This window comes from Tachysurus vachellii, chromosome 9 (assembly GCF_030014155.1).
Source record: "Tachysurus vachellii isolate PV-2020 chromosome 9, HZAU_Pvac_v1, whole genome shotgun sequence".
NCBI classification, from domain to species: Eukaryota; Metazoa; Chordata; class Actinopteri; order Siluriformes; family Bagridae; genus Tachysurus; species Tachysurus vachellii.
Window position 1 is genome coordinate 15,351,727 of NC_083468.1, and position 20,583 is coordinate 15,372,309.

The 20,583-nt window shown below is 36.5% G+C and overlaps 1 protein-coding gene across 1 annotated transcript in view; it reads right to left on the reverse strand.

Moving 5' to 3' along the window:
• Positions 1 to 20,583, reverse strand: part of LOC132851105 (hydrocephalus-inducing protein-like) — a 78,709-nt gene that overhangs the window by 44,626 nt on the left and 13,500 nt on the right. The window contains 19 exon segments of the mRNA XM_060877740.1: positions 1,061 to 1,210; positions 1,560 to 1,760; positions 3,559 to 3,686; positions 3,800 to 3,936; positions 4,018 to 4,157; positions 4,851 to 4,981; positions 5,808 to 5,982; positions 6,233 to 6,373; positions 6,468 to 6,677; positions 7,424 to 7,697; positions 10,993 to 11,306; positions 13,596 to 13,739; positions 15,646 to 15,789; positions 16,083 to 16,359; positions 16,569 to 16,807; positions 18,840 to 18,992; positions 19,155 to 19,319; positions 19,507 to 19,642; positions 19,738 to 19,838. Of these exon segments, the coding sequence (XP_060733723.1) occupies positions 1,061 to 1,210; positions 1,560 to 1,760; positions 3,559 to 3,686; positions 3,800 to 3,936; positions 4,018 to 4,157; positions 4,851 to 4,981; positions 5,808 to 5,982; positions 6,233 to 6,373; positions 6,468 to 6,677; positions 7,424 to 7,697; positions 10,993 to 11,306; positions 13,596 to 13,739; positions 15,646 to 15,789; positions 16,083 to 16,359; positions 16,569 to 16,807; positions 18,840 to 18,992; positions 19,155 to 19,319; positions 19,507 to 19,642; positions 19,738 to 19,838 (3,360 nt within the window).

The window sequence follows — 20,583 nt, forward strand, 5'->3', positions numbered from 1 at the left end:
GCCCGATGAGGGGAACTTGCTCCCGGGTATTCTGATGACGTCACATGTAGCCCCACCCCCAAAATGAGCAATATCAAAAAGTTAGCAGAACATGGACATGTCATATATCAAAACACTCAGCACGATGAGGGCAACTGACGTCACGTGTAGTCCCGCCCCCAAAATAAGCGAAATCAAAAATTTAGCACAACATGGACATGTCATATATCAAAACACTCAGCACGATGAGGGGAACTGACGTCATGTGTAGCCCCGCCCCCAAAATGAGCGAAATCAAAAAGTTAGCACAACATGGACATGTAACATATCAAAACACTCAGCAAGATGAGGGGAAATTGCCACGTGCAAGCACATTCAAATTTTCTTCAGGAAATGTCCGTTCTAGTTATTATTATTATTATTATTATTCTTTTTTTTTTTTTTACAAAAACATATGTATCAAAAAATATCTCAAATAAACTTAAATAAATTCTACATATGTCCTAAGTGTCCATGCATGAATTCTTCTATCTAAAAGCATGTCTAAACTAGCTGCATGTATATTTTGGGGCGTGGCTTTTAGATACAGTACGTAGCGATAATAGTGCTGAAACCTTTGTTATGTTGAGATCATGAGAAAACAAGAAGGAACATGTATAAATGCATGGATTTTGGTCACCACTTTGCTGTCACAGTATTCTCAAAAACCTTAGCTAAATCTAGGCTAATTACTTATCTAATTCATAGATTATTTGAATGTTTGAGTGCAGGTGCAAGTGTAGGTGTCATATTTGTGTATGCTACTCGTCACATAAATGGGTACAATATATGCAAGAATGTAAGAACTCATCACTATTTTTGCTTAGCCCTGGCAAGGGGGAAGGATAAGCATGAACAGCCTTTAAGATGCCTTTAATTCTGAAAATGGGCCATGTTAGCACTTTCCATAATCATGTTTGTGATTTGCACAAAGGTTGTATTGAAAAGTATAGGTGCACTAATTTTCTTAATTTGTATCCATATCATTTGGAGAAGAAAAATATGGTTACTGGATAAAACACAAACAGCTAGTAATGTATACCCCTTCAGCTGGACTGAACTTGGCCTGGATGTTAATCCAATCACCAGGATACAGCATACCACTGGATGGCAACATCTCAAAGATAAGTGGAGAAGTCAGCTTCTCTAAACGAGCCTCCTGTCTCAGGTGACGTGGGATGTGCTTCTCAGTCTTAACACAAACAAACAGGATAACAAAACATATTGTTGTAGTTTGTTTAGATATTAAATTACAGTACATCAGTTCTCATCACTTTATCTGAACAGCATTAAAGCACTGTTTTCTCAGATTTATATCTGTTATGTTTCCCATCTGTGTGTGCTTTTTGACATGCTTATCATTTCCACTATAGCATAATATTAATTCTACAATCCTCCATAAAGATTTTTGATCATAATAATAAATACAAGGTTGGTGCATGTGTTTTTGTGGTCAATGATGTATGCAGTGACATACAGCAGAGTGACATAATTGCAAAAGTGTACACATTATGTGAGGTATAGGCATTTTGAACAAATACCTTTACCTTTCTCTTTGGCTGCTCCTCCTCTTTGATGCTCCACTTGCAGGGCACTGGCTCAGGGTTGTGCAACTGAATTATAGCCACTTTACACATGCCACATTGAACAGTATCAAACTGTAACATGTTAGTAGAGGTGGTCAAGGTGGGTAATGTGACCACTGCACATAGACGGACTGGAAATGTAGGACCCCCCAATACCTATGCATTACAAAAATACAGGGTATTAAAGTTTTATGTGCAGGGTATTTTAAGTTTTATTTATTTTTTCATAAAAAAATTTATGAAGCTTTAATTAAAAAAATAAAAATACAATGATATATAACATGTTCATGTACATTAATATTGTTAGATAGAAAACAGTTCCCAGCCCATTATCAGGCCTTGGTCTTTAGGCAAGATTCTGAAAACATCAGGGCCTAAATAACAATTATGTACTCATCACCAACTTCTATAAACAAACAAATAACCTGGCTTGTTCAATAGGCTATGTAGGCCTGCAAGTGGCCTTAATGTCAGATGGGGGCTTTCCTTTTGCCAGTGTTTTTTTGCTTGTAAGGAGTAATCATCATCATTATCATAATAACTATGGTACTTCTGCATTCACCCATTGAATATGTTCTACTGCAAACTTATCATGGAAACTATAATCACATGCTGTAAATAATCTGTTTTTAATAATTCATTACTAATCATGCACCTCTGCAGGAGCTAATTGCCTCTCCTACAAGAAATACATCAGATAAACTAAGAGGAGACTGGGTGATCATTTATTTGTGCCATAACAATAAAGGATTTCTTCTTTCCATCAGTCTCAAACGCAACAGCCAATTATCTAAAATTTCAAGGGGAGCACTGTCAAACTTCACGGTGGTAGCTGTCAAACAAGGACAAATAACATCATCTACATCAAAGACCCCTATGGGAAAATGCATAATAATGGTTATGCATAATAATAATAAAGAGCACAAGGCCCAATACTCATGTTGAGTAATAAATGTAATTAAGACTGATGAGTCAGTTCGCACTGTATTTCCTTTTACATCAACTGGAAACCCTAAGTACTCCGTATCCATTCAGTATATCGTCGCTGTCAGGCGGAAACCTCGTATGTCCAAATTTGGTCAATTTCATATTTTTTCACATATCGATGCTATTGGTCAGTCCCCACGTGGGTCTGTTATTTTTACAAGTTATTAACCAATCTAAAGTCTTGAAAATAGCTTGAGCGCAAATCTCATAACTCCATTGGACACTTCAACTGTCCACCTCTTCCTCACTCCGTGGGAGAGATTCGCGGCATATTTCTCCTCAATAAGAGTCGCAACAAATCAACACGTCTTCTGAGGTAAATGTCTTCAAAACACTGGGCTCAAAGAAAAAAAAGTCTTGACCCCCGCTAGTTCTGGTGCTCATCTGAGGACAGGAATTTAGCGCAAGACAATCCACTGCAACGCGGACTAAACCCTGTGCACTGCAGATAAGGTACGGCGTTTTTTTCATTTCCTGAAAAATAACGGTTTTGGAAATATGAGGATTCCGCCCGACAGCAACGATATTCATTACGAAGCCTTATATTCCATGTGTTGTTGAAAATGAAACCTGAGGGGACATTTTTGGTCATAGGCAGAGAAGTAGATCCTGGCCTTCATGCCAGAAAATGTTGTCTTCTGTAAGAATGGTTTAATAGCCCACCATAAACTATGCAGGACTATGATAGGAATTAAAGACGGCATAAGTAGTGACAGAGCTTAGCAGGTCCTTCATAGCAGTACTGTTATTGCTACATTTTTCTTATAGAACTTCTAGAAGCTAGAAGTTTATTTCTTCATAATAGTATCTAAAAATGCATCACTGGAGTTGAATAAATAAAACCAATAATATTCATAATGTGATTGATTTTCTGTATGGCAGTGAGGTCATTACAAGTAAAGCCCTTGAAATCCATGAATTACATTTGTTCACCACTATAGATCAATGCCCACTATGGCAAACCTACCTGTATAGACAATACAGTGCTCATCTCCCCAAGCTCTAGATTTGCACTTTGTGGATCAAATTTCACCTCAAATGTCTCTGTCTCACAGTAGGGCAGATTCTTCACCCTGTCCAACTCTGTACTAAATCCTGAGAAGAGAAAAACCTACTTTTGTATACATTGTTCTATAAAAATCGCTCAATCAGAAAAAGTTTAGTTTTTGAGCATATATAATCAAAAGCAATAATTTGCATAAACCAACCTGTGCCTGCCAGAGAACGTTGTTCAGCTCTGAAGGACACTGGAAGAGGCCCACTGTTTGTCACTTTTACAATATGAGTAGACACATTGCCGCGAATCACCTGACCAAAGTCCAGAATGTACTCAGGCAAAATAAACCTGTCAGAATAGTATATTATGAAAATATGATTCTCTTTAATGAAAGAAAACATCTTTAAGTATTATATTATGTGATGTTACCTGCTGAGCTTTTTGCACCACATGCTAGAAATAGATCCAGGCTTTTCACTTTGTACAGAGTCTCTTTGGGATTTCTCAGTTGCTATAGAGTTTTCCGTGACTAGGAGCCTCTCAACCTCCATCTGCAGCAGCACATCATACTGCACATGTGCACACAAACATTTGCAGTCATGGGAAAAAGAAAGTACACCTTGTTTTAACACCTTCCTTTTATTTATCATGGCTTAAAAAACAATTGTGTGGTCTTGTAAACAAACCAATAATGGTGGGTGACAATAAAGAGAGATATCAGTATGTAGTTCAACATTCAGAAACCAGATAGGAAAAAATAAGTAAATGGAGGTTCAGCATTTTTCCCCACCTGGAATGCTTTGTGATAAAAAATGACTACATACTGAAATCTGTAGTGTGTTTTTTTTGTTGTTGTTGTCAGCTACATAGCTTGTTTTTTGTTTATAGTTGTTGGAAAGGATCACACAATTGCTATCTAGGGCAGGTAAGGTTGATTGTACTGATGCCATATGACTGACTGACTGAATAATTGCATAAAAGTGCAAGTGTACAGGTGATCCTCATAAAGAGGGCAGTTGGTGTACATAGCAGTAAATTTCAGCAGAAGCAAAATTATATAAAATATACAAGTATATAATAATTTATAAATACAAAATAATGCAGAAATTTCTGAGCACACTTAACAATAAATATCCTTCTTATTGGTATGTTCAGTAAATCAGTAAGACTGATAAATCTGCAGCATCATACAGGTATAATTGATAATCTTTGAAATTAACTGGAAAGTGAGCTTTGTCTCCACTGTTCGGATGTGGACTCACTGTAGGAATATAGTCCTCTTCATACATCTCACCAAACCCTGTACCAGGTCTCCTTAGCATGTCTTCTCTTTGAGATTCACTTTCAACTGCTTCCTTTGCCTGCTTCAGCACTAAGCTATATTGTTCTTCATCTATAAAAAAATAACCACAAAATTAGGGTTCCGGTTAATGTTTATTGTTGTGTCATTAACTTAATTGTTAAGAGGGATAGGTAAATCAAAAGTCAAAGCTTCTTGCTAATCTTATATTTAAAAAAGTAATTATTTTGCTACTGTTGTAGTCAGTTGTGTTTTACATATAAATTGTTTTTCACTTCGTATATCTAGAAACTCTTCCCATTCATGTGCAGAGACCACATCACATTCCCTACCAGTTTGAAATGAAAATAGAAAAATGTAAAGCAATTAAAATGAAAAGTAAGCAAAAAAAAAAAAAACATTCATTGACATTTCTCTGGGTCACTGGTTTCTGTAAGTTTAACTTGCATTTATGTTCAACAGATTACGTCAAACAATTACTGCTGTAGGATTTGGCAAGTATTTCAATATTCACAACATAAATATTTTAGCTATTCATGACTATTTAGTAAGTACATTGATTATGAGGCAACTTGCCTGACAAGGTACAGCCCATTATGCTAACTTTCTGAACAGTTTTCTAATTTTATAAGTAGTGATTAATCAGTTTAATAATCAACATTTAATTTCTACTTTAATTTTAAGTCAAAAAAAAAATCAGTAGAATTTCTTAACTATACAGTATGAAACATAGACTGTTACATTCTGCAGAATTAAAATAGGTGGAAAAATTGATCATGTAAAATAAATAATGGCTGTACACCATCATAACCTTCATTACATTTAAAGCTTCACAAATGTCCTAAGTTAACTCCAGGAAAAAAGTTAAAGGTACCTTTAAATAAAAATGTATGTGCATTATTGAATAATAAGCTCTTACTTAGGTCTCTAGGTAGGTCCAGGCACACTCTAGGAAAGATGCCCTCTCCCATAATTGTAATGCTTTTTGGCTCAAAGAAGGCAACCTGTAGTTGGAACACCTTCTTATAAACCTCTGGGATTCCAGGAAGATAGTACACAGAAGCTTTCATGTCCTCAAATGCCCTTATGTGGCCCTTAAGACAAGATATGCCAAAGCACACAAGCAGGAATTATATATTAGACATCATATAATATAAAAATTATTTATAGTACAAAATGCTATGATACAGTAATATAACAATGAATATAGCACGGTTCTTAAACAGTCTGCCAGGAAAAAACACTTTAATAATGATGTAATACCTCTAATTTAATAGATTAAATAAAGTTAATATACATTGTAGAACATATTCTGATGCATAGTGATAGAATGCAGCATCTTACCATGCTGGGAATAACAAGGGGTTGTCCAGGTAAGGTGTCTTTTGGGGACACATGCTGATCCTCCAGCAGAAAACTGAAGTCAAAACCCACCTTTCCTGTGTTTCTCAAAATGATCTCTGCTTCTGCCACATGGTCAAATAACTTAAAATAAAAAAGAATTTAAACATTTTGACTCATTTACCACTTACATCATTACAAAACATGTCTATTCTTGTATACTACAAAAGATATCTACCTGAGGACCAAAGTTGATCTCAGTTGTATCCAAGGTGTAGGTGATCAGTGAAGCTTCCCCTTTGAGGACAATCTCATATGTTGGGCCTTCCTCCACCACGCACACGGCCAGGACTTGAGCACTGATGTCAGCATGGCCAAAGAATTTGAATGTCACCTGTTGAATCTCACCAGGCTGCAGAACTCCATAAACTGGCATAATGTCAAATATCTGAGAGAAAGCAAGGAACAGGAAGAAGAGAGGATGATAGACATTTTTACTTGATCACAGTTTTAGTTACAGTAATATATATACTGTATATTTAGGGCTACTGAAACTTGTGGTTGTGGCATAAAGTATATTTGCAGACAGTATCCTGGAAAAGTGCTGCATAATTATAGAAGGGGTTTGGTTCAATTTACTTTTAGTCCAATTTATTATTATTAGTCATTTAAAAAACAATGCAGTCTATAAAATAATACAGTCTATTACATCTTTATATACGACACTTTTTGTAATTTTTTAAAACACTACACCACATAATTAAGTGAAAAGCAAATCTCAGGTTTATGTTAATGTGCTCGTTCTAATACATTATTGAATACATTTTTTAGTAACAACACATTTAGAGGGAATTTTAGGGAGCATAATCAGTTAAAAAAAATGTGTTTTTATTTAAAAAATAATAAATATCCACAAAAATTCTGGCTGTAGGAAATGGAACCGAATTCTTAAACCTTAAGTTTAAACCTTAAAATGGTAATGCAAGCTCAAATTTGGACTAAAATATGGTTAAAAATAATAGTCTCCCAGCAAATAAATGCACTTGTTGTGCCTCTTCATTCATTCCAGTGCAAGCATTATAATATATGGCCAAAAAAGAGCAACTGTGCAAGAACTGGAACATCTGCCCAACAAAGAAAGAAATGCAACAAATTCAAGGAAATAAAAAGAAATAACAAATGAATAATATTTACCTCTTCCACACTTATACTTGATGTCTCTCTGCCTGTTATGATGGCTGTGCCGATGTCCAGTTCTAACCCTGTCGGCCTCTGTGCTATAGATGCTTTACTGATCTGTCCCGGCAGAATAGAGCTGCATGTATGTGGCCCTACTGATCCAAGAATGTTTAGCCCAGAATTTGTCAGTTGCTCCTTCGCTCCTCTTTGCTCATTAGTACCATAATCTGGGTTTATCTTCTTATTTTTCCTCTCTTCTTCTTGTGGAGTGTTAGAGATTCTACTCTGCCTAAAAACATCACATTTGAAACAAGAAGCATTTTAATGACTTATAACACTATACAAATAAACTATCATAGTTTGACCTCTTGATATGGGTGGAATGTGCATCACTGGCCATGCGGTCTACTCTGCACATTTCTATCTCTAAAAGCTAATTCTGACAACAATGCCGAGAATTCACAAGAGAATTCATTTGGTCTGGTGACCCATAAGTGACAGAGACAGTGAAGAAGGATGCATCCTTCACTGACTGGGGCAGTGTGCTGTCAAAGAGCTACAGGAGGTGTGTGGAGTCCCAGTGTTGGAGAAGAACAACAAAAGGCGCAGTCTATCTAGACCTCAGATTTGTCATACCAGGAGCTTTTTCTACCACTGACATGATGTGAAATTTAACTGAGCTAAAATCCAATTGTCATGAAAACCATGAAAATGCTCCTGGGCAATATGCACACTTTATTTCTTTGAATAAGGCAACACAAGTAATTGATTTTTTTAATGTAATTTAAAAGTACCGTATTGTTCACTGTATTGTGCTGCTATGCACCAGGGTACCATGCTTGGAGTTATAGTGTACTCTAACTGTGACTGGAAAAGGAACAGTGCTAGGTTCATTTGTAAGAAAACAACAGGGGGCAGTGTTGTATATGGAATGAACCTCACAGTCAAGTCAAGAAGCTTTTGTCATTTCAACCACATATATCTGTTGCAGTTGACAGTGAAATGAGACAACGGTTCTCCAGGACCATGGTGATACATAAAACAAAGACAGATCTAAAGACTTAAGTAAGTTAATCATAGCCACATAAAGTGCATCTGTGCAAACTGGTGGAAACAGTGCAAGACAAAAGATTTAAAGTTGTTTAAAAGAAATAATAAATGTTTTCCTTTTTTCTCTTTTACTCTTTTTAAAAAGGCAAGCATCCTTGAGACTTTATCTTCTTGCATTTCAACAAATCAAATTTTAAACGATCCACAATCTCTTTTCCCGCTGCATTTGTTTATGCTCTTTTATTGGTTTCAGCTTAGTCTAATTACACCAGGAGCCTCTATATCCACAGCAAATATTTCCATTAAGCAAAGCTCCTAGTGTGTAGCATGATGGACTCGCATATTCTCGTCACATGCATTAATCTCTTTGCAGAGTTTTGCATATTCTATCTATATCTTTGTTTCTCCAGGTTCTCTGGCTTTCTCAGTCCTGCCTCACACCAAGGGTTAAGAGGATACGTTCCAGAGTCTCTGCAACTCTGACCAGGATAAAAAGCAGTTAGTAAAAATGAATGAATGAATGAATGAATGAATGAATGAATGAATGAATGCCAATAATTAATTTTAAAATGCATACATTTTGATGTCTAATTAAGCCTGGGAAGCCTGGACTAGATGTGTACAGTACATAGGATTTTTTTTCTCAGTTCTGATCAACCCTGTCCACTACCCCAGACAGTTTACCAGAATACCCTATGCCCAGTCCAGAAAGTCAGAAAGTTGAGACAACCCAACCCACCCCTGCACATATTAATATTTATACCTATATATGATATTTTCTGACAAACTGAATTGGTTCTATATCACATATAAATTCAGTAAATTCTTTATTCACGCTCTGCCCAGTATAAAGTAGCTACTGAATAAAAATGAATGAATGCAGCAAATGCATCACATAGCACCCAATACACTTGCATAATAAATGTGGCCTTTTCTTTTCTCACAAGTTTCATCTGAGTGCCTGCTCTTGAGTAAAAAGGAAAAGTATCAACTACACATTCGAACAACTTTTTTGTTGGGTGCAGCAAGATCCCAGACCTGATGCACACTTCTAGTCTTGTTTTTTAGAACCATCATTGATGTAATGTTGCTGCCTCACAGACGCAGTCTCAGTTTCAGTGTCCACAGATCCTGAGCTCAGGAGTGTACATGCACAGTCATGCACATCAAAGTCTTTAAACATACAAGTACTTTTTAAGTCCCAGTTGGTCCCTCAATGAGGACCTCTATCATATTCCACTCCCTCCCATACTTCCAGGACAGTGTAAGTAACTCTCATCAGCTATAGATATTGGATGTGAGTTACATAAATCTGACAAAATCCATATTATCAGCAAGGGCTGTCTGCATGGCAGGCAGAGACCCACACCTCAGTGGAATGCTGCTTTAATTACCATCAGGCTTTAATTAGCAGGTAAGGCAATGCTGAACACTTGCCAGTATTGATAGGAAAGGTCAGCCTTTATTAGATGGTTTTGCTGATGGGGAACTGAGGAAGGGTGGAAGAGTTATTAATTTACATCAATCTACTCCCTTGGAGAATGCTATTGATTTGCTTGATGGGACATGGCAGCTGCTGAAGTACAAGTTAGAAACTATAAAAACTTTAGTCCATGCAGCCTGGACCTGGCCCCCTATTGACAGCTGAGATTTAAAACTTTGTGCTTTGCATGCTGTTGTGGGCAGCCACTAAGTATGAGTGTGTGTAAAAGTAATGACGATTAATGTAAGTATAACATAACATCAGCGTAGGAAAGCCTGCTGATTCATTTTCAAATAAGGTCATCAAAGCTTATTTATCTGTGGCAGTTTATTCAGTCTTTACTAATGACTTGTTATGCATGACTGGATTTGATACTAGCTTTTATCAAAAGTGATGAACACTATCTCATATAGGCTCAAGGGTCAAGGAATTGCTGAGCACTGCACTGGGAAGGGCAAAGGTCATCAAGAATGTGGTCCTGTGGGAATAATAAGAAATGTGTGAATAGTCAGATTTTATGTGCTGTGGTAAATGGGCAAAATGCGCTAAATATTGTGAAGAAAATAAACTAACTTACAGCAATAATACAAGTATACTAGACTTTTGGAAGGTATTAGAGAAACAGGGGGACCAGAAAATTGGCTGTGTCCACTTGTCCTTGGTTAAGAGAAGAAACATGTACAGTATGACTAAATTTCTGAATGTCGATTGTTCTACCTGCATGGTTGTGATAGTGTGTCCCTGCAAGTTTCTGCAATGAGTAAAGTTTATGTATATGCTGATATACCTCATAGTGCTGTACACATCACAAAATGTGCCATATCTGTCCCTTAAAGAGCCACATATAAAGGAAAAATTACAAGAAACCCGATAAATCACCTTATAAAACTATATTTTATGGATGGATCAGTAGCTATGTTCTTTTTGCTTGATGCTAAAAGGTTAGATATAATCATAAGGACACATATAATTAGAGGGTTTTTCTTCATTATGAGTAATGTTAGCTATTTTTGCAGCATTATTCTTTTATAATCATGAAAAATGTCTTTACCTGATGGGGTAATGCTTTTGATCCAGTATAAAAGCCCAGTGGTAGATAACAGGGAGTGAGCTGGAGTTAGTCATGGTAAGCTGCTTCTGGACCTCTGTGCAGTTGAGGATGCAGCCAATGTCCAACACATGACTTGAGAAGTGCAGGTTGGGAAAGTGTACCTCTCCTCGCAGAGCCACGGTGTCCCGCTGAGGGTGCCCACTGTAGCTCACCTCCAGCACTTCCTCAGCCACACGGCTCACTAAATCCAGCTGGTAAAGAGGGTTGAAGCGCACCCAGATCTCTGCTTCAGCGCCAATACCCATCACCAGACTCTACATACACCAACACAAGAGAAACAAGAGAGAAAATATTAATAGTCATATATAGTGTAATTGCCCATATTTGTTTGTAGTTGTATACATATAATGTACATGCACATATTTGCCTTTCAGTGTAATCAATAAGATAAGTTTATGCACAATGTTAAATAAAAATGACTTAATTTCAGCTATCACAGTCCTGGTTTAATCTACTAAAATTAAGATGCCCTTAGAACATTTCACTTAAATAGACAGAAATTTTACTGCCAAATTAAAAGGGTGGACAACTGTCTTACAGTTAGCTTAAGACACACACTTCTGGGTCTTATCTCACACTTTCACAAAACCTAAAATTTACTCGTTAAAAAACAATACAAATGCATGAATAAGAAGGAAACTTGAAAAACAAGAGAATTACACTAGTTGCCAAATAACTTTACTGTTTTATATATTGTTAAGTACAAAGTCATGAAACAATTTTCATTCGACCTTCATTCATTCATTATCTATCCATATCTTCAGCTTTGTCCTCATGTGAGCCTGGGAGTGGAGCCACATTCTGAATGGGATGCTACATGCACAGTCACACTTAAGAGAAATTTAGTGGTCTACAAAAAAAACAAAGAACCCCCACTGACAAAAGCAGAAAGTGAATCTGTGGACACTGAAACTGTGAGTCTGCGTCTGTGAGGCAGCAACATTACATGCTGCACTACCATGGCCACTTTATATAACTTATTCAACTGTATTTGATTCACATTAAATTGTTCATTATTTCTTTATATGAAATTTTTTTAATACAATATGCATAGATTTTTTTCATACATTTATCTATGATCCTCAGTTTAAGCAGTCAGCCCAGCATTAGGAGTTTATATGTTTGAATTCCCATGAAGCTGTTGAAGCAATAGTCTTTTTATGGATCAAAGCCTGTTTGTGAATGTAGTCACACATATTAATCAATACAAACACTATTTGGCCAAAGTATGTGAACACCTGCCCTTCACAGAACTGATTAGATTGCCTTTAATACTGTAAAATTACAATTTCCCTTGTAAAATTTCAATGAAAACATAAATTAAAGGACAACACAAAGCAACGTTGGTGCAGTATAAGAAGTTGAGTGTCTGGCACAGAGTCCTTAGCCCATCACCATTGATCACTGTCTCTTTGTGTCTCACAAGTCTTGTCCAGAATCAGAGTCTGACCTCACTAATATCTTTGTTGTAAAACTGGCACAAATCTATACAAACACAGTCCAAAATGTAGTGGTAAGCCTTTCAAGAAAATTGGTCATTATAATAGCAAAAAGCATTCTAAATAAAAATCTGCACATGTGCACACTGTACTTTAAAATATGCACTGTAACATTTGACTGTACATTTACAGGTGATTTCTAGCAGCACATTAAAACAGTACTATGCTGTTTTTACAGAATGGCTGTAAATATACAGCAGGCATTTTTTTGATTTTAAACCTGCTTCATCCTTAATACAGTATCATTGTGTAGACACATTGCATTCTGGGATAATCTTTTCTCATGCTCATTACAAGTTCTAGAAGTTTCTAGCAAATATTTTTACTTCTCCCACATGTTAAGTGTTTTATCACCACGTCTCAGCGTTTAATGTGATGATGGGAACAAAGTTTTGTGCCTGTACTACAGCCAAACTTGATTTGCCAGTGGAAACAAAACCCAGAAATAATTAGAAATAACTTTAAAAAGACAGTGGTATGTGAATTAGTGTATATTTTTAAGCTTTTGTGAGCTTCAGATAACTTTTCAATGGTTAGTTTGCCTGTAATGCAGCAATGGCAATGGAGTGAGAAGACTATTATTATTTTTATTTTACATTATTATTTATTTTTGTCTGCCCAGTCTAACATTTGTACCTGTGACAAGGATAAATGGACCATGGACTGTGAGAAGACATAAATAATTGTCTTGAGAATTGATATGGTGAGCTTTTTTTACATTGTCATCATGAACGTTTTGACCTTGGAAACATTACATTCTTCAAAATTTGCTTAGTCACAACCAAACAGTACACGTGTTTGGTGGTAAATATAATGATTTTTAATAGTGACAGTGACTACTGAAAAGGTCTATACCAATGTTAGGTACTTACACAGTAAACTTCTTGACCATAATATGGTAATAACCACCTTATTTATTTTTTGGGTCCTCAATTCGAATACATGCAAACTCATTTCTAATAATATCCCACCACACTCACTCACTAATCTTCTTCCAACCCCTTCCTAAAAGTTGCCATCCCTGCCAAAGAACTCTTTGTGTACCTTTGAGAAGGTGAATGAGTCATCACTGCTACAGTCACAGAGACCAAATGGCTCAGCCAGGGTAAGCTCCAGAGAGAGAGCCAACATGGAGACATTCTTCAGATAAAGCTTTTCATACAGAGGCACAAGGGGCACGCCTGGAACCTGGAGGACATAGAACAAGCCCATCAAACTCAACAAACACACAAAATCAGTGTAAAACTCAACCACACAAAATATTGAGAAGAGACAATATTTCCAACAGTTTAAAGATTTTGGAAAAGAATTAAATAATAAAAGATACATATACAAAGTAAATATGGAACAAATAAGACATAGGAATGTAGAGGTCATGAACACCATCTAAGAGGTCACAAAATATATAAGTAGTCCTGTTTTTTCTATTTATCTTGTGAAGTAAATTACATCAAAAGAAAGCATAAACATAATAAATTACAATAGCATATTATTTCCTTTATATATGTTTTATCAAAAAAAATCTACAAATAAAATATAAGGCTTTAGCAGAACAGAATCTAACTTCACTATATATAATCCAGCTTTAAGTTTTAATTTTAATAGTAAATTATAAATTTAATAGTTCAAAATGTGCAAAAATCACATTATTAAAATTACTGACAACTGCAGCTAGCAAGCATAAACTAACAAGCGAATAATATTGAAATATGTTCATCCATTCCATTTGGGGAACAACTTGTTTAAGTTTGTTTTATTGTATTGCTTGTTATCATTTTTTTTCTTTTTAATTATATCAGCTATTGTATTACATCTGTAATTGCTTTTTAACAGCTAAATCTGACCTATTGTGAGAAGTACAGAGAATCTAATAATTTGTTATTCCACATTATATCCCATGGATGACTACCCACAGTAATAATATGTTCTAGACTGCTACTAGTTTTTTAAGATTGGTGCCAATAGAAACCAAAACCTCTGCCTTCTCTTCCCCTTTGCTTCTCCTTAATTGCTTTAGTCTTGCAGGCCCTTATGCTGGAACTGTCTGTAAATCTTGCATGCGCTTTCAACACGTGCACAGATGGGACTGTACCAGATGAAAATGCTCTCAAACCAAGTTAGCATTTTAAGTTCTGAAAAAAGCTTCCTGGCAATGGGACTTGAAAGTGGTTGTCAGAATATCAGGAAGATATATGGAAAACACTAAAGCTGAAGCTCTCAATGGGGAAAAGTGGAAGGCTGCGCACATGTGGCTCTGTGTGTGTGCGTGTGTGTGGGTGTGTGTGTGTGTGTCCTTTAGACCTGTAGACTGTATACTGTATGTCTGTTTGTTTACACTGTAGCTTACTTCCTAACAATTACAAATTTACATCAAGTAACAAAAAAAAAATTTTATACTTTGTGCCCAAAGCAATAGCTCAGCCAAAAGTGACAGTCCACAGTTAGCCATCAATGTTTTAATTTGCAAAACTGCAGTTCTGCTCTAAAGATATTTTTAGCAGTGAATTGACCTTAAAATTGATTTATTGACTTTCATGTCCATTATCTGCTCTACAGACTAAGCAAACACAAACATTCTAGTGTAGAGAAATGTGTAATTGGCAAAATTCAAGCATGCTTAGACCATGAAGCTGCGTGTCAGGATCCAGCCCGGACTTTGGCCACGTGCTTTTGTTCTATGTTCATGTGTCTGCCCCACCCATGTCTCTTCCTCCGGCCTCTGCACACCTGTTCCTCATGTCTAATTGCCATGCCTATATAACCATGCCGCATTGCCTATGGCAGCATGGAATCCTTGTCGTCGTCGTTCTATGTCATCTTGTGGCCTAGTCTGTGTCCCTGTTTTGTGTTTTTAGTTAATAAACCCTTTTATTTTTATGCTATCCTGCATTTGGGTCTGTTTTTATCCCCGGGTCGCTGACACTGCGATTCAGTTCACTAGGATAACAAAAATGGCATGCAAATGGGTTCTGACTAGTGCTAATTGTGGCCTTATTTTAACAATGGTAATCCACAAAATGTTAAAGAAAGTGCAAGAGCACACAATTAGCAGGTGTGTTTTATGAGTAACATACACAAGCTTGAGCATACAAACCTTTTTAACACAGAAGTTGAGCTGCTGAGGGGAGATAATCAGGATTGGTGCAATGAATTTACATGTGATATCCACTGTCATGATACGTTCCTTCCCATTCTGATTCCCCACCAAGGCATGGCATATCATCCTTTCTCTTACCATCTGCGCGCACACACACAAACACACACACACACAAACACAAACTCCTATAAACTTTTCATATTCAAAGCCTAAGCTGTGAGCTGTGTAAGCTGTGCCCTTTATTCATATTAACCTTATTCATATTTTTATGGCAGCATTCTGGGACAATTAGAACTGATTAACTAAAAATAACATATAAACTATGTACTTATTTGTGAGCATTACCTATGGTGTTTTAGTAGGAAAAATACTTAAAGTGCAATTCAGCCATTCAGAATATTATGGGATATATTAAGACAAAATTTCTGCTTTACTTTGGGTGTATCACAGAAGCCCTCCAGCAGCATGTCAGCTGAGTGACCTGGACCAAGTTCCAAACGTGTGGGTGTCAGGTAGAAGACAGGAGCACCCAAAGTTTTAGGTGCCAGTTGACTCCTGGCTTTGCCTTGACTGGAAGTAGTGAGGGGTTGGTTTTTTGTGGCAAGTGTGCCTCTGCGGTGGAAGTGAGGAAAGCCTTCAGTGGTCCAGAAAAGCTTGTGAAATCGTTGACCTCTGTTGGTGATCTTAAAGTGATACTGGCATGGACCTGAGCTGCAGAGTAGGAACACAAATGTGTTTATTTCGAATGTATATTACTCTGGTCTCTGCTACTGGACTACTACAGCACTACTGGTCTCCCAACATCACAACTTTGAGTATTTGGTCAAGATTTAAGTTGATTAATTTTCCCAAGTAATTTATATATATTTTTATTTTATTATATTATTTTTTCAAATTAAGTTTTGCATTTCACACTGTACCTAAAGTGAGTTCCAAGGTCCAGATGGGGTGCAAAGGGCAGATCAGTGACAATAGTAGTGCCCTTCCCCGTAGCAAACAAGGGTATTGTATGGGTTTGGCTGTTGTGGATGGTCAGCTGCAATGTATCCTGGAATGGCAGAGTATCATCTAGAGAGGCCACCACTGTCAGTTCAAGTTGCCCTTCTGGGGGAATCTCTCCTTCTGCTGGCTCCACCCGCCAAAGAGTGTTACTCTTAGCCTGTGTTAATATAACAACATACTCATTTAACAAACACTTAACTCATTACTCAAATGTAATGAAATTTATACATCATATGAATACATCAGATTAATATTTTTTCAATGTTTTTGCATTAATCTGATAATCAACCTCAGTTCTATTCAAAATGGCTAAATATTTTTTTAAAAATTATTTTTTTTTACTAATTTAATTAGTGACATCACAATAGTGACATTTGCATAAAATACACAGTTTTATTATCTTTAATATTAAAAAAGTGAACTGGATAAAGATATTATTAGAGTCTTAAATATTACTAGCTTACTAACAACATTGGCTTTTATGCATTGTTAGTTTTTGTGCAGCATCAGATTTTTTCTCCCTCATTTACTTTTCGCGGCCCCATTGACTGCCAATATAAATACATTTTTTCATTGCATGGCCATGATATGAAAAAAAAACATGCATTTTTGCTTGTTAATGGTTCCCTGGGAAGAGGTAAAATTTGTAATTTTTACTGTTGACCAAAAGGTGGCGGCCTGTGCAAAGAAAAGCTTATTTTCAGGTTTTTACATTGAGTTCTATGGAGGATATCAGTATACTATAGTGTACGTGTGTTTGCGTGTGTGCTTTTGTGTTTGTGTTTGTGTGTGTGTGTGTGTGTGTGTGTGCAGGTGAGTAGGGGGGTGCGTTCATGTGTGTTCATGTGCATGTGTGTGTCTTCAGACAGGATTGCTGGGCACACGATCGCACACACACGTGTGCACAAACAAACACACACACAAAAACACCTCTGATTACTCGATAGAACTCCACATAGAAAACTCCATAGAAAACAGTAAACATTGCTGTTTAGAACCATGTTCTACAATTGCATTGAAAGAACATGGTTATAATGGCATTATAATGTCATTGTGGAAAAAACAGCCCTGATATGTAAATGAGGGAGAAATAATTACAATCTAATGCTGCACAAAAACTAACAATGCAGAAATGCCAATGTTATAAGTCATCTTTGACATATCCAAGACTGTAATAAAAGGTAAAAAAAAAAGTCCAGTTCACTTTTTATTTATTAAAAATAAGTCATTTTGTGTGTATTTTGTTTAAAAATTTAGTAGATTTGATTAGAACTGAGGTTGATTAACAGATTCATGCAAAACATTTTAATCTGATAAAAATAATTAAATAATTAATCTTATATATTTTTATATAAGTTTAAATTAGTGGACGTTTTTGAAACGTCACATCACGAAAGAGTTAGGGTTAGAGTGTCCACAAGGGTTAAGCCCATTGATTGCTTTGAACCTCAAGTCCCAAACACCTAACACATTGTATAAGGGATTGCGACAGATACATATACAGACATATTTATTAAAGAATGTAATTCATCAGTTATTAGAAAATGCACTCTTCTGACACACTACAGTGCCTTTTTCTGGGTGGGAGCCCATACTTCTGAGGGCCTGTAATGTAATTCAAGACGTTTTGTGATTCATCGAAGCTGAAAATGCTTTATTAATCCCCTTGATTCACCAGTACGCAGGTCATTAGCTGTATAGGGGGAGAGAAACATCTCTGACCTCTCTCATCAACAAGCCATTTGTGCCCACATAACTGTCTGATTTTTAGTTTCACACTAAACTCTAGAGTCAGGTGGGCGTGAAAATGTTGATGTTTGGCTGGTTGAATAATTTAATGAATGATCAGATTAATGTGGCCACAATACTGTATATGACTGGGGTTTTATTCTTCTGCATCTGTCTTCTGGTTGTTGGGAGATTGGCCTAAATCAGACTAAATAGAAAATGTATGACAGAGCAGTGTTCAATATGCAGTCACTGGGAGCCAATTATCTACAAAGCCAATAAACCAATTACCTATTTCATTATGCACTCAATAAAGCTCAGAAATAATTATGGGTAAAATTTAACTAGTATGTGGGCTGTGGAAAAAATACAGCATAAAGCATATAGTATAGTATAAAGTGAAAGTACACCTGTTCTGTCTTGTAATATTTGGATTCTGATTAAAATAGAGCTAGACACACCATTTGTGCCAAGAACTGGACTGGGATGGGGGACTTGTTGAACAACTGCAGCATCCTTGGGATGTCAGTGAGCACTGGGATGGTGCCAAAGTGTAGCTCAGTGGCAGAGATGGAGACAACTGGCCCCTGGCCAATGCAGGACAGGAGCAACTCCTGTGGGAGACAGAAAAGAAATGGAGGAGAAAGGGGTCATTAAATTAAATTAAAAATAACAGCTGATTTAATTTGTAGTTCTACTGAAAAAATAGCACAAATAGGCACTGGTCAAATTTCTCTGTTTCACAAGTGTGCATATACAAATACACATATGCTCACCAATGCAGGATCCTGTTGGCCTAAAATTGCAATAAGAGCCATGACTTGTACTTGGCCCACTGTTTTAGCCTGAAGAACCAGAGGAATCTCTTCAATACTGTATGGCTGAATCACTCCTCTTGGATGAACAGTAGAGTACAGTAGAGATGGGTTCTCCTCATACTTCTGCACATACAGAGACACAGTGTTATTCACAGGCTGGTCAGAGAGACTTTCTGAATATACAATACACCCTATTTATTGAGTATTTCTGTGGGCTTAGGAGACCTTCAATACTCGGTGCAGTCATGTTTATCTTATGATTTCCTATCCTTGACAACAAGATAATGGATTTTTTTAAGGGTCATGTTACCTGGTCTAAAAGGCCATAGCATGCAGGGAGGTTTGTATCATTTATCAGTCTGATGGTCTTTTCATAGGGATAACCCAGGAAGCAGCGCTGGTACTGAAGCACAGAACTCTCCAGATGCACTTCAGGAACAATACAGCTGTAGAAAGTCGTCAGCAAAGAAATAACTTGTATAACATAGTGTACACCTTGATAGTATTAACAGATTAGAGTGAGTCACTATAAATATCCTACCTAGCCTTAATTGGGAGAGCTAACAACTCCTCCCCAACTCCATTAACATCCACGACCATTGCTAGACTGTACTTCTGCACTGTATTGGAGCACAAGGTTACCTGCAGCAGACACACATTGTCATGGTTATATATACAGTACATATTATATTACTGTTTATGACACACTTACCTCCAGATGTACACAATGGGAAACAATCACTAAACAATATCACATCTACTAGATTTGTTCAAATAATTTTTTAAACATCTGTTATTTAAAAATTAATCTCAATTATATCAATTATTTAAAAAAATTCAAAGTAAATCACAGATAGACACTAGTCATGACTATCAGATGCTTCCCAATAATACTGCAGGTTTCTTTAATTAGAAATTCCTAATCCAGGAACTGTCACTAAGTGATACTGAGGGCCAGATGTACAGATGTGACCAGGTGCAGAAAAACAATCTTTAGAGAGAATTTCACAGACTTCTTGTTCATTAATCGGTTTCCTTTATTTTATCAAAGCATAAAAATCTTATATTAATGTATTGCATTATGATGAAAAAGGTCACTCATTCACTCATTTGATAAAATGAGTGAAAAAATATCAACCTTTTTTAGTCGATCATCTGTGCGAGGAAACCACACACTTGACAGTACTGCCTATCCTGCTCTGAGCAACATGTCTGCTGATTACACTAATTGTCCAAAATGAATAAATAAAATAAAATAAAATAAACTGAATAAAAATAAAGTGGGATATGAATAGACAGTTGCTCCATCTTCTTTTTCCTGACCTCTCATCGTTTGGGCAATCCAATTTGTCTAAGTACAAATTGTACTGTATATATAGGATGAGGA